The following is a 16,121-nucleotide window of genomic DNA, read 5'->3' on the forward strand; positions in this document are numbered from 1 at the left end:
GTCCAACACAATTATAATAATACACATTTTACCTCTGTAATTAACTTGTATCTAAGCCTCTGCAAACTGCCCCTTTATTTCAGTTCTTTTGACAGATTTGCATTTTAGCTATTTTAGTGCTCACTCCTAGGTAACTTCATGTGCATGAGCTCAATGTTATCTATATGAAATACATGAACTAAGACCCTCTAGTGGTGAAAAACTGGCAAAATGCATTCAGTATGCATTCTTATAGTTAGTAGCTACTATGGTTATAGAATTGTTGTGTTTTAATACAGTTGTTAAATATTTGGGATTGTTTGTGTCCAAAATAATTTTTGTTGGATGACATAATTGGAAGGTTCAGTACTTTCTACTGTTCCTATATTGTTGTTAATACAGAGAAATGCATCCTTTCCAACATTAATGCAACAATGACCTTGCAAAATAAATATGGTTTCCATATATAATTTTAAAATATTATTAATAGAACGTAGTTGCCAACAACCCTGAGTTTCCCATAATCCTGGGTAATCAAGTTAAAGTGGCTATGTTCTCAGTCTTACCTATGTGTTCTAGCACCCTTTAGGTAGGGTTGCCATCCAGCATTTTGCTGAAGGGTATTTTTAAGCTACAGTTCAATGTAGATCATTAAGAGTAAATATGCAAATAAAGAACATCTTATGGTAACTTCTTGTGCCTGTATATATGATCTGAAATAAAGATCAGTGCTAGTAGCATTAGTTTAAGAATTGTGCAGCATGATTAGTTTTGCTAGTTTATGCTAATTAACACAACCAGTATTTTTTTCCAAGAGATGTGGCAACTCTAGTTTAAGGCAGTCTGAATTTATATACAACCTGAAAATGCATTCTATTTTATTTTGACAGTCTTTGGTTATATGGTTACTCTCTATAAACCCTGTAAATATAGTCAACTAATCTGGTTTCAGACTTTATAGCAAAGCAGATTTTTGCCCTAATTGGTGCTATAAATATTCTTAAAAATAGGTATTTAAAAGAAAAGTTTTAAATTATATATATTTAATTTTATAAATAAATATTTTTAAATCCTTACCTGGTAATTTAATTCTTTTACTTCCAGAATATTTGGAGGTCCAGAATATGTAAAGTATAAACTGCTGTCTTCTTCGGGCAAAAATAATTCATCTCTGACTTTCATACTAACCTGTGGAAATATTTTTGTAGTTTGTAATATATATATAGATATACACTTTTTAATTATGTTTTAATAAAATTAAATAATTATATTTAGACAAAAAAAGTGTATTTTTATTTCTGTATACAAAGTCACACAACATGTAGAAATATACTTAAACTGGTTCACTGCTTTGAGCTGAATACAATTAATATAAAAGGAAAATAGTAATTCAAGCTCATCTTTATAGCTCACTATGAGAAGCCATACTATATAATCAAATATATAAATGTGTCAATGTCACCTTAGATCTAAAAACAGGATTTATGACAAAGATTTTAAATTAGTTATTTTTCTTTCTGGTGTGTAATTGTGACTTGACAGGGAACATGGTGGACATGCAATGCTTATTTGAGATATTCCTTTTTTTTTGTTTTTTTAAACATGTATCTTAATTAAATATAATAAATGTATAAAATGACTAAATACATTAGTATAAATAAGAAAATTATATATATATATATATATATATATATATATATATATATATAATAAGAAAATGATTTTTATATATATATATATATATATATATATATATATATATATATATATATATATATATATATATATATATATATACTCACAGGTCTTTTTAAAACCAACAGATTTTATTCAAATTCTTTAAACATATTACAATCCAAATTTTTAAAATTCTAAGGATTTTTTTAAAGAAATTTAAATAAAATCTATTGTTTTTAGAAAGACCTGTGATTGTCCTTAAGTTGAATATATTCTATATATAAAAGGAGGAGGAAGCACCCGGGCTGAAAAAGAATCAAAATGTATGTAGTGAGTGCATGGTAATACTATATATATATATATATATATATATATATATATATATATATATATATATATATATACACACACACATACACACCTACCCAATGTCTGCTGTAATCATGCAAAAGTATCATTTAAATTCTAAACAAGTAATTAAAATATAATTCCTGTACTTGCCTGCAGTCGTGGTGAAGTATCCATTTTTTTAAATCCCTGACTGAATTGTAAATCACCTTTATCCATTACTTAAGCAATCACTAATAGTGCTTTTGCCTTGACATGTAGAAAATGTACGCCAGCAACAGGCAATCCTCTGAACCCTTATGCTCTGTGTCTGAGATCTACAAGATGGTCAGTAGAAAGGCACCTTTGCTATCTTATATGGAGCACACCCAACCCTATGTCATATTTCCCAAGATTAATTGCTCCATAGATACAGTGCACATAAGTCTAAAGTATTATCAGATAACTAAATGACACTTGTACGGACTTCCCAGCCAACTCATATCTGGAAAGATATATACTACAGCAGGGGAATATACTGAAAGCAAACATTAACCACATTGCTTGAGCCAGCCTTGACCAGATAACGTGGATTACAAATGCTGCTCTGCATCTTTAAAGTCTCAGGTCAGTGTGGTGGGCATCATATATGAAATGGAATGGGGGGGAAGTGTTGAATAATTGGAATTACAAAACAATCTACAGCTGGGAAAATTAACTAATAGTTGTCCCAGTTTTACTTCCTATGTTATTCTATGGAGACAATTCACTAAAGTTCACTCACTTACTAGTTGTTTAGAGATACCATTTGCCAAAGATGGAGTGACTGGACAGACTGGAGAGTTATCTAGTGAATCCAGCGCCAGTAATAACTTCTATAGATTTCACAATTTTATCAAAATTAGTGATTTATAAGTAAACTGATATAATAAATGTCCAGATTATAACCTTGTAAATTATTTGTTTGTAGATATACAGAACAGTCTGGTCTAAATCCAAAGAGAAAAAAACGATCCCAATACAATCAGAGACCATGTATAATGAGGCAAATACTTGTATGGAAATGGTTAACAATGAGACTTCAGACACTGAGAAAAGATCACAATGCAGTATCAGTGTGCACGGAATCTCTTATACTGTAAGGTAAGGAATTTTTCCGCCTATTCTAGAAATTAGAAATAAAATTAAAAAAAAAAAAATCTACCATCATTTACTAATAAAGAATAGTGAATGGTTTAGATATATGTATATCAATAAGGTACACAATCTGAAGACAACATTTAAAGAGCAGGGAGCAGATAAAATGTCTGTATCTTTGTTAAAAAAAAAAAAAGTAACTCACTGGATTGACAGAACTTATTCTATTAATGTGATATTTCGGAGTACAAATGCCTGAAGAAAGGTTGTTACCATAAAACGTCACTATTAAAGAATACGTTTTGTTGTCACTTAAATCCAGTGAGTGTGTTTTTACAATGATATATATATATATATATATATATATATATATATATATATATATATATATATATATATATAAATATATATATATCTGTGTGTGTGTATATATATATATATATATATATATATATACACAATATATATATACAGGTATATATTTATATATATGTGTGTGTGTATGTGTATATATATATATATATATATATATATATATATATATACACACTGTATATCTATATAGTGAGTGTGAATGTATATATTTGAGCTGATAATTCACATTATAACACATTGTTACACACTATTTAAGGTTTGTTCTCTAGATCACATTATGGATCAATAAAATCACACTATGAAATTAAACATCACATTGTGTAAATATCTTTTGTCATAAAAAACGTTGGCTTAAATATCTTCAGTAAGTTTACATTTGTCATATCTATAACATCTACTGTGGTTTTGTAATATTAAAATCTCTAAAATTTTACTGAAATATTCCATGTGAAATGCACAATTTTTAAATGCTGTGTTTATTTTCTAAATACAGAATCTTTTTTTTTCTAAAATCAAAATGTTTGGACATACATAATAAATAATATTTATGAACTGTATAATATATCAAAATTATTTCTTTAGTATCTAACATATTCATACTTCAGTTGTAATATATTTACATTTTTTTATTCCTTATTTTTAAAGAATTGAAAGTAAGAGTTATTAAGTTCATAAAAAAATTTTTGGTTAGATTACGAGTTTTGCGTTAACAGGGGTGCGGTGCTAACGAGCAGTTTATGCTCACCGCTCACTTACAGACAGCGCTGGTATTACGGGTTTTTACAAACCCGGCGTTAACCGCAAAAAAGTGAGCTTAGAGCAAAATTTTGCTCCACATCTCACCTCAATACCAGCGCTGCTTATGTTAGCGGTGAGTTGGCTGAATGTGCTTGTGCACGATTTCCCATAGGAATCAACGGGGGAGAGCCAGCTGAAAAAAAAGCTAACACCTGCAAAAAAGCAGCGTTTAGCTCTTAACGCAGCCCCATTGATTCCTATGGGGAAATAAAATGTATGTCTACACCTAACACCCTAACATGAACCCCGAGTCTAAACACCCCTAATCTTACACTTATTAACCCCTAATCTGCAGTCCCCGACATTGCTGACACCTACATTATATTATTAACCCCTAATCTGCCGCTCCGGACACTGCCGCAACTATAATAAACATATTAACCCCTAAATCTAAGTCTAACCCTAACACCCCCTAACTTAAATATAATTAAAATAAATCTAAATAAATATAACTATCATTAACTAAATAATTCATCTTTAAAACTATATACTTACCTATAAAATAAACCTTAAGCTAGCTACAATATAACTAATAGTTACATTGTAGCTAGTTTAGGGTTTATTTTTATTTTACAGGCAAGTTTGTATTTATTTTAACTAGGTAGAATAGTTACTAAATAGTTATTAACTATTTAATAAACTACCTAGTTAAAATAAATACAAAAGTACCTGTAAAATAAAACCTTAACTAAGTTACAATTACACCTAACACTACACTATAATTAAATTAATTCCCTAAATTAAATACAATTAAATACAATTATCTAAAGTAAAAAAAACAACACTAAATTACAGAAAATAATAAACAAATTACAAGATTTTTAAACTAATTACACCTAATCTAATCCCCCTAACAAAATAAAAAAGCCTCCCAAAATAAAAAAGCTCTACCCTAAACTAAATTACAAATAGCCTTTAAAAGGGCCAACATTAAAACCCACCACCCACACAACCAAACCTACTCTAAAACCCACCCAATCCTCCCTTTAAAAAAAAATAACACTAACCCCTTGAAGATCACCTTACGGGAGACGTCTTCACCCAACCGGGCCGAAGTCCTCAACGAAGCCGGGAGAAGTCTTCATCCAAGCCGGGCGAAGTGGTCCTCCAGACGGGCAGAAGTCTTCATCCAGACAGCATCTTCTATCTTCATCCATCCGGCACGGAGCGGGTCCATCTTCAAGACATCTGGCACGGAGCATCCTCTTCCATCGAAGTCTTCTTACTAAATGAAGGTTCCTATAAGTGATGTCATCCAAGATGGCGTCCCTTCAATTCCAATTGGCTGATAGAATTCTATCAGGCAATCGGAATTAAGGTAGAAAAAATCCTATTGGCTGATGCAATCAGCCAATAGGATTGAGCTTGCATTCTATTCGTTGTTCCAATCAATATTTTTGCAACAGTTTGAGTTTCCTGTTCCTGCATTACTGTGCTCCTTTGAAGACATGGTTTGAGGAGATGTGTATGGAGGAATGCAAGGGGCCTGCACAGAGCGCTGACTGTCTGATTGGACACCTTTGGAATGAACTGGAATGCTGATTGTGAGCCAGACCTTTTTTTGCAAACATTAGTGCCTGAACTCACAAATGCTCTTCTGGCTGAATTGGCACAAATTCCCCCAGGCACACTCCAAATGTTGTGGAAACCTTCCTAGAAGAGTTGCAGCTGTTACAGCCACAAAGGGGGTAAACTCCATATTAATGCTCACGGTTTTGTAATCGGCTATCCAACAACCTCATATAGGTGTGATGGTTAGGTGTCCACATAATTAGTGTATACAAGCCTAGCTGACTTATGTTTTTGTTTATGTATATATATATATATATATATATATATATATATATATATATATATATATATATATATATATATATATATATATATATATATATATATATATATATATATATATATATATATATATATATATATATACACACACAGTCATGTGAAAAAGAAAGTACACCCTATTTAAATTCTATGGTTTTACGTATCAGGACATAATAACATAATAATAACAATCATCTGGTCTTTAGCAGGTAAATACAACCTCAGATGAACAACACATGACATATTACACTGTGTCATGATTTATTTAACAAAAAATAAAGCCAAAATGGAGAAGTCATGTGTGAAAGACTAAGTACACCCTTACTGCTTCCATAGGAATTAAGAGTGTAAGTAGCATCTAGGCCCTGCTTATCAAATGCCCTTGCTTAATTAATCAGCAAGTGTGACCACCTCTATTAAAGCCAAAGTTTTAGCAGTTTGTTGGTCTTAGGCATTCAGGTGTGTGCCAAGGAGGAAAGACATTAGCAATGATCTCAGAGAAGCAATTGTTGCTGCTCATCAATCTGGGAAGGGTTATAAGGCAATTTTCAAACAAGTCCATCATTCTACAGTGAGAAAGATTATTCACAAATGGAACACATTCATGACAGTTGCCAATATTCCCAGAAGTGGATGTCCCTCACCCCATGGTCAGACCGTGCAATGCTCAGAGAAATTGCAAAAAAACCCAAGAGTTACATCTCAGACGCTACAGGCCTCAATTATCATGTTAAATGTTACATTTTATGACAGTACAATTAGAAAAAGACTGAACAAATATGGTTTGTATGGAAGGGTTGCCAGGAGAAAGCCTCTTCTCTCTTAAAAGAACATGGCAGCACAGATTAGGTTTTTAAAGTTGCATCTGAACAAACCACAAGACTTCTGGAGCAATACCCTTTGCACAGACGAGACCTAAGTGGAGATGTTTAGCCATAATGCACAGCACCACGTTTGGTGAAAACCAAACACAGCATATCAGCACAAACACTTCATGCCAACTGTCAAGCACTGTGGTGGAGGGCTGATGATTTGGGCTTGTTTTGCAGCCACATGACCCGGGCACCTTGCAGCCATTGAGTCGACCATGAACTCCTCTATATACCAAAGTATTCTAGAGTAAAATGTTAGGCCATCTGTCCGACAGCTAAGGCTTGGACAAAACTGAGTCATGCAACAGGACAATGATCCCAAGCACACCAGCAAATCTACAACAGAATGGCTGAAAAAGAAAAGAATCAAGGTTTTGCAATAACCCAGTCAAAGTCCAGACCTCAACCCAATTGAAATTCTGTGCGGGACTTTAAAAGATCTGTAAATAAACGAATGTCCGCATACCTCAATGAACTGAAGCAACGTTGTAAAGAAGAGTAGCCCAAAATTCCTCCACAATGATGTGAGTGAATAAGAACACCATACAGAAAAGGATTGCTTCAAGTTATTGCTGTTAAAGATGGTTCTACAAGCTATTGAATCATAAGGTGTACTTAGTTTTTCACACATGGCTTCTCCATTTTGGCTTTATGTTTGTTAAATAAATCATGACACAGTGTAATATGTCATGTGTTGTTGTTTCTCTGAGGTTGTATTTACCTAATTTTAAGACCTGCTGAGTACCAGATGATTGTTATTAGGCCCTAATATGTAAAATTATAGAATTGAAAGAGGGTGTACTTTTTTTTTCCACATGACTGTATATATATATATATATATATATATATATATATATATATATATATATATATATATATATATATATATATATATATATATATATATATATATATATATATATATATATATATACATATACATACAGTCATGCCAAAAATATTGGCACCCCTGCATTTCTGTCAGATAATGCACCACTTCGCCCAGAAAATTGTTGCAATTACAAATGTTTAGGCATTCTCATGTTTATTTCTTTTGTTTGTATTGGTATGACACAAAAAAGTGGAGAGAATCTGCTTAACGATCTACCAAATCTTAACTGCCAATACCGAAAGAGACTATTGCAATGCATGCTCAATTGCGCCAAACGCCTGATTCCTAGGTTCTGGAAAAAAACACAGGTCCCCACTCCACAAATGTGGATACGCAAAGTTGACCATGTCCTCTCACTAGAGAAAATACACTACAGCTTTCAAGGTAAGGCTGATGATATCTCGGATATCATATTCATATGGGAGCAGGTGGATCTGAAGGAGCCCTTGGTCTCCCCCCCCCAGGAAGGTATTCCCATAGGCTAACCTGATACAACCTCTAGCACTCTCTGTTGGGTCCTAATCACAATCTCCCTTCCCTCCCCTCCCTTCTCCATTTTCTCCTCTCCCCCCCTACCACTGTTCCTGTTCACATTTATCTATAGACAGTCATAAATACCGGCTGCATTGAGAGTATTTTGCTTTACCTTATAAATAGTAATGTGTATATCAGATGGGTAACTTTTCACTGTTTCTGTATTTATGGACTTCACTCAAATCAAAAGACTTTTGAACAACAACCTAGCACCCCGATAGATAGGGTTGTGTCATCTACAAAGTCCTTTTGTTGTTATTATTGTTATTATTGTTATCAATGTTAATGTATTTATCTGATATTGAATTCTTATTATTCATCTATTTTTGTAAATTTTGAAAATTAATAAAAAGATTTAAACCAAAAAAAAAAAAAAAGTGGAGAGAAAAAAAACTAATCTGACACCATGGGGGGTAGTTATCAAGCCGTCAACCTCAAATACGCTGGAATTCCGCAGCATATTTGTGGCGAGGCTGATTCGCCTTAGTTATCAAAGGCTAGAGACCGGCAAAAGTAGAATTTTGTGACGTAAATTTCGATCCTCCGGACTCAGTCCGACACAGATCGATTCTTACGTCACTCCAGATGTTCCGCACACAAGTGCGGCACAATCTGACTACTTTTGCTAGTTATCAAAAAACTAGCAGGTACGCTCGGCACTTTTACGGCCCAGCGTACCTGGTTTTCAAACCGCCACCCTGGAGGCGGCGGATCCCATAGGAATCAATGGGAGTCTGACCATAGCGAAAGTACAAGTTCGCTGCTGCCAGACATCCCATTGATTTCTATGGGAGCTGTCTACACCTAACACCCTAACATGTACCCCGAGTCTAAACACCTCTAATCTGTCTCCCCCTACACCGCCGCAACTAAATAAAATGATTAACCCCTAAACCGCCGCTCACGGAGCCCACCGCAAGCTACTCTATACATATTAACCCCTAAACCGCCGCTCCCTGACCCTGCCGCAACCTATATTAAATTTATTAACCCCTAATCTGCCCCCCCTACACCGTCGCCACCTATAATACATTTATTAACCCCTATCCTGCCCCCCACTACACCACCGCCACTGTAATAAATTTATTAACCCCTAAACCTAAGTCTAACACTAACCCTAACACCCCCCTAACTTAAATATTAATTAAATAAATCTAAATCTTATTTCTATTATGAACTAAATTAATCCTATTTAAAACTAAATACTTACCTTTAAAATAAACCCTAATATAGCTACAATATAAATAATAATTATATTGTAGCTATCTTAGGATTTATTTTTATTTTACAGGTACCTTTCAATTTATTTTAACTAGGTACAATAGCTATTAAATAGTTATTAACTATTTAATAGCTTACCTAGCTAAAATAAAGAGAAATGTACCTGTAAACTAAAAACTAACCTAAGTTACAATTACACCTAACACTACACTATACTTTAATAAATTATTCCTATTTAAAACTAAATACTTACCTGTAAAATAAACCCTAAGATAGCTACAATATAATTAATAATTATATTGTAGCTATCTTAGGATTTATATTTATTTTACAGGTAACTTTGTATTTATTTTAGCTAGTTAGAATAGTTATTAAATAGTTATTAACTATTTAATAACTACCTAGCTAAAAGAAATACAAAATAACCTGTAAAATAAATCCTAACCTAAGTTACAATTAAACCTAACACTACACTATCATTAAATAAATTAAATAAATTAACTACAAATAACTACAGTTAAATACAATTACATAAACTAACTAAAGTACAAAAAATAAAAAAGCTAAGTTACAAAAATTAAAAATATAATATATATAATATATAATATAAATTTAAAAAAATATTACAACAATTTTAAGCTACTTACACCTAATCTTAGCCCCCTAATAAAATAACAAACCCCCCCAAAATAAAAAAAATGCCCTACCCTATTCTACATTAAAAAAGTTCAAAGCTCTTTTACCTTACCAGCCCTTAAAAGGGCCTTTTGTGGGGGCATGCCCCAAAGAATTCAGCTCTTTTGCCTGTAAAAGAAAAATACAACTCCCCCAACATTAAAACCAACCACCCACATACCCCTAATCTAACCCAAACCCCCCTTAAAATAACCTAACACTAATCCCCTGAAGATCATCCTACCTTTAGTCGTCTTCACTCAGCCGAGCCACCGATGGAACTGAAGAGGACATCCGGACCGGCAGAAGTGATCATCCAAGGGGCGCTGAAGAAATCTTCCATCCGATGAAGTGATCCTCCAAGCGGCGCTGAAGAAATCTTCCATCCGGGCGATGTCATCTTCCAAGAGGCGCTGAAGAAGTCTTCTATCCGGGCGAGGTCATCTTCGAAGCCGGGTCTTGAATCTTCATACCGCCGACGCGGAACATCCTTCTTTCCCGACGGACTACCGACGAATGAAGGCTCCTTTAAGGGACATCATCCAAGATGGCGTCCCTTCAATTCCGATTGGCTGATAGGATTCTATCAGCCAATCGGAATTAAGGTAGCCAATCAGATTGAGCTTGCATTATTAGGGTTTATTTTATAGGTAAGTATTTAGTTTTAAATAGGATTAACTTAGTTAATAATAGAAATATTATTTAGATTTATTTAATTAATATTTAAGTTAGGGGGGTGTTAGGGTTAGTGTTAGACTTAGGTTTAGGGGTTAATAATTTTATTACAGTGGCGGCGGTGTAGTGGGGGGCAGGATAGGGGTTAATAAATTTATTATAGGTGGCGACGGTGTAGGGGGGGCAGGATAGGGGTTAATAAATTTAATATAGGTTGCGGCGGGTTCAGGGAGCGGCGGTTTAGGGGTTAAACTATTTATTTATTTGCGGCGAGGTGCGGGATCAGCAGGATAGGGGTTATTAACTTTATTATAGAGGGCGACGGTATAGGGGGGCAGGATAGGGGTTACTAGGTATAATGTAGGTGGCAGCGGTGTCCGGGAGCGGCGGTTTAGGGGTTAATACATTTATAAGACTTGCGGCGGGGTCTAGGAGCGGCGGTTTAGGGGTTAATACATTTATCAGAGTTGCGGCAGGGTCTAGGAGCGGCGGTTTAGGGGTTAATACATTTATCAGAGTTGCGGCAGGGTCTAGGAGCGGCGGTTTAGGGGTTAATACATTTATCAGAGTTGCGGCAGGGTCTAGGAGCGGCGGTTTAGGGGTTAGTAACTTTATTTAGTTGCGGGGGGCTCCGGGGGCGCTGGTATAGGGGGTAGAACAGTGTAGTTTAGTGTGAGTGCTTAGTGACAGGCTAGAAAGAAAGCTGTCAAACAGCCGAAGAGCAGCGAGATCGAATGAGTGATAACTCTCAAAGTCCGCTGCTCATCGCCCCGCGGCTTTTTGACAGCTTTACTTGATAACTTAGGCGAATTTTTTCAGGTCTGCGGCGGCGATGTGAGGCGAGCGTAGGCGGGCGTATTGGGCCGGCGAAGGCAGGAAAGTTGACACGTTGATAACTACCCTCCATTGCACGCAAAACTCCAAAAATGGACTGGACACAATTATTGGCACCTTCTCAAAATTGTAAGAAAGAATTGCATTCTGTAATTTGTAATTAAACTCACCTGTATCAATTAACAGGTGCTGACAATATAGAAATCACATCGGCAACCAATTAAAATGGTGAAAAATTGACTCAACCTTTCTGTTGTGTGTATTTCTGTGCCACACTGAGCATGGAGAAAGAGCAGCCAAAAATTGTCTGAGGATTTGAGAACAAAAATTGTTGAAAAGCATGGACAATCTCAAGGTTACAAGTCCATCTCCCGAGATCTTAATGTTCACTGTCTAAGAAGGAGGCAAAAAACTCCTGTTATGTCAGTGAATTAAATTCACCTCCAAAATTACAAGGTGTATAAATATCCTTTAAGAAAGTGCCAGTACAGCGTGAAATGCATCAGATGACATCACACTCCATTTGTACCTACGCTCCAGGTTCATGTCTTTTCCATGTGATTGTTGTTTTTAGACATGGCTAAATAAAGCTATGCTTTACTAACTTTTCTAAAAGCAGAGTGTCGTTGCTTTTGGATGATTTATTTGGATATTCATATATTAGAGGTCAATATATATATATATATATATATATATATATATATATATATATATATATTTATTTATATATCTAAATATATATATATATATATATATATATATATATATATATATATATATATATATATATATATATATATACACACATACATATAGTCTATTGGTGAGCAATTTATTCCATAGCGGTGACGTTTCGGAAGTCAAGACCCCTTCCACAAACCAGGTTCTGAAGAGGGGCTGGTTGTCTCCAAAACGTCACCACTATGGAATAAAATTGTTTGATAAATTGACACTTGAAAACCCAGTGAGTGCAGTCCTTTTTTCATGCTTATTTTGACCTGGCATCCTGGTTGTCGTCTGGTTGGAGTGAGAGTGCAGATACTCCTAGAATTTAATATATATGTATATATATGTATGTGCATATATATAATAGACATTAAAGGAATGTTTAAAGCTCGTACATTTCAATATCTGTGCAGTAATATAAACACCATTATAATTTACTCCATGCTTCATTGTATATGTTTATTCAAGTAGCATAATGTTCTTCAGTGAAATTATTGGTTAGACTGCTGTAGGTACATTGCTAAAATAATTTTGAAAAAAAAAGACTTTACGACAAGATTCAATTTTCTTTCTTTTCCTGTGTTTCTTTGTGTAAGAACATTCTGTGATCTGAAATTTAGGAGAGCTATATTCCATTGATTGATGTTTTTATACTCTCCAGTGGAAAATAGTATGCCTGTAAATATTATAGCTGGAATCTTTAACTGAGCATCACTAGCATACGGATAGATAGATAGATAGATAGATAGATAGATAGAAATATATAGATATCTATATGCACAATGGAAACTTAAGACTTAGGGGCCAAATTATCAAGCAGCGGGCGGACATGATTCGCTATGGTGAATGATGTCCGCCGACATCGCTAAATGCCGACAGCATACACGTGCAATGTCGCCCCTGCACATTTGCGGCCAATCGGCCTCTAGCAGGGGGTGTCAATTGATTGCTGTCCGCCACCTCTTAGGACTGCTACTTCTTAACTTAAGTTTCCGGCGAGACAGAAACTTCGGGGGTAGATTGCAGCATCCACTGCTTGATAAATCTACCCCTTAAGTTCTGCATCCTACTTAAAAACTTACGTCAGATTTTTTTTGATACTTACCCTTTAGCTAATGCCTTCATTTGTAGTTAATTTTGATAAAAAAAAGTTGTTTTTAATTACTAGTTTTTAGTTGATCAGTGCACAAACCCTGTACCTTTTTCTAATAATTACTGAATTTCCCCCAATAGAACAATGAGTGGCCAAACCTTATTTATTGCTTCTAGTAAGCTTCTTGTAACAGTCACCAATAGGCAGTGGCTAGGGATGTTTTGTAATTTGTAGGATTTTCAGTAATGAGAGAACCATATACATTTTAAAACTGCCATTGTCTTTTTTGGGGAGATAATTATTTGAATTTAGTGTGGCTGCAAATTACAAATGTTTAAGGTGGGGATTTTCATTTTTTATTTTAATTATAACTTGTTTTTGATTAGTAATACATGTTAACTTTTAGCCTAAGCTTGTTGAGACCTACTAATTTTTGTTGATGGATTAAACCAAGTGCTCATATGCTCTTTTTTGTAATTTTTTGGAACCTCCATTCAGTTACAAGAGGTCAAATGTGTATAGGAGGTATAGGAGTTTATGGTGACTTAATATTGTTAAACTGGATATTTCATAAAATTACTCTTGTAGAAGTGTGTTAAAGGGACACTAAAGTAAAATGTAAGCTTTCATGAGAACACAATTTTAAACAACTTTTCAATTCACTTATCTAAATATGCACAGTCTTTTTATATGCAAACTTTATGTGGCACCATCTCCTACTGAGTGTGTGCAAGAATTCACAGAATATACATTTATGCATTTTGTGATTGGCTGAGGGCTGTCACATGATGCAGTGGGAAGGGAAATGTAACTAACTTTAAAATTTGTTAGAAAAAAAATCTACTTCTAAAGATAGGAAAAGGTTAGGAATAGGATAATTATTCATCCAATTACACAAAGCAAGGGGATGCAGCACACTTTAACATTAATAAACTTATCAAAGTTGCTCAAATAAAAATAAATACCAAATTATTGAAAGCAATTCTCAAGATTATATATGCATATGCCTGGCATTTTTGAAATTTCTTAGTCTTAGGAGCATAATCTTTAAGGGACACTGAACCCAAATTTTTTCTTTTGTGATTCAGATAGAGCATGCAATTTTAAGCAACTTTCTAATTTACTCCTATTATCAAATTTTCTTCATTCTCTTTGTATGTTTATTTGAAAAGCAGGAATGTTTAGATGCCGGCCCATTTTTGGTGAACAACCTGGGTTGATTGGACAGCACTAATAAACAAGTGCTCTTCTTTTTCAAATAAAGACAGCAAGAGAACGAAGACAAATTGATAATAAAAGTAAATTAGAAAGTTGCTTAAAATTGCACGCTCTATCTGAATCATGAAAGAAAAAAATTGGGTTCAGTGTCCCTTTAAGCATTTATGCAAAATGTACCTGTACCAGCCTCACTGAAACACCACTTTAATACAATAAAGCTGCCCTATTCATTGCAAAACCCTTCTAATATATAAAGGAACATTCTTTTAATTTCTATTACTTTTAATTTTCTTCTTAGGCATAAAATGGCATAAAATGTAGGCTTTTGTCTAATTTAAAAATCACTTTGTAACAGTTTGTTCATTACTGCCCCCATTCTACTGAATTATAAAATAAAATGATGTTCTGTGATATCTTTTCAGTGAACGTGTTGGACCTTGGTGGGATTTGCAGTTATATTACAAAAAATGGACAAGACAAATTTTGAAGAATGTTTCCTTTCACATGGAGAGTGGGCAAATAATGGCAATTTTGGGAAACTCTGGTAATGACAAATCTACACCAAACACGTCAGATACTGCTCAAGTGGCTACAATATTTCAATGTGACTATGTCATATTTCCCTTTGGGTGAATACATCTACAGATATGGTTACCCAAACTGTACATCATTTTCATTGGGGGAGATTTATCAAGCAGCTGATGGTGCTTGCTCCGTCCGATGTTTCCGTCTCCTTAATTCATCCGCCACCTCTGAGGTGGCGGACTGCAATCATCCTGATCAGATAAGATCAGGTTTATTGACGCCCCCTGCTAGCGGCCGATTAGCCGCGAATGTGTAGGGGGCGGCACTGCACAAGCATTTCACCAGAACTGCTGGTGCAATGATAAATCCCGACAGCGTATGCTGTCGGCATTTAGCAATTTCAGGCGGACTTGATTCGCTACAGCGAATCATGTCCGCCCGCCATTTGTTAAATCGACCCCTATGTCTGAATAACAATCTAAAAATTGGCATTAGAACCTCACTTTATCTGTTGCTAATACATCTTCCTATATAACAAGACTACTACTGGCTTTACCTATGTCCCAATTGCATGGCGTACCAAGCTTTAAACCATCTGAATAATATTTTTTGTATGAAAAATGTAATTGTTTTCCCTTTGTGATGTTAAATTTGACTAATTTGACAATCTTAAATATTTTGATATCACTTCTTATTTGTTTTGGAATGTCAACTGTGCTAAAAGACTCAC

The 16,121-nt window shown here is 34.5% G+C and overlaps 2 protein-coding genes across 2 annotated transcripts in view; one reads left to right on the top strand and one right to left on the bottom strand.

Moving 5' to 3' along the window:
- Nucleotides 1–16,121, bottom strand: part of ABCG8 (ATP binding cassette subfamily G member 8) — a 34,408-nt gene that overhangs the window by 15,768 nt on the left and 2,519 nt on the right. The window contains exon 2 of the mRNA XM_053709353.1: nucleotides 1,057–1,167. Within this exon, the coding sequence (XP_053565328.1) occupies nucleotides 1,057–1,161 (105 nt within the window). The 5' untranslated portion in view covers nucleotides 1,162–1,167. The remainder of the gene's footprint in view (nucleotides 1–1,056; nucleotides 1,168–16,121) is intronic.
- ABCG5 (ATP binding cassette subfamily G member 5) overlaps nucleotides 3,017–16,121 on the top strand; it is a 69,464-nt gene continuing 56,359 nt past the window's right edge. The window contains exons 1-2 of the mRNA XM_053712731.1: nucleotides 3,017–3,126; nucleotides 15,289–15,410. Coding sequence (XP_053568706.1) covers nucleotides 3,017–3,126; nucleotides 15,289–15,410 — 232 coding nt within the window. The remainder of the gene's footprint in view (nucleotides 3,127–15,288; nucleotides 15,411–16,121) is intronic.

Source organism: Bombina bombina, chromosome 4 (assembly GCF_027579735.1).
Source record: "Bombina bombina isolate aBomBom1 chromosome 4, aBomBom1.pri, whole genome shotgun sequence".
Classification (NCBI taxonomy): domain Eukaryota; kingdom Metazoa; phylum Chordata; class Amphibia; order Anura; family Bombinatoridae; genus Bombina; species Bombina bombina.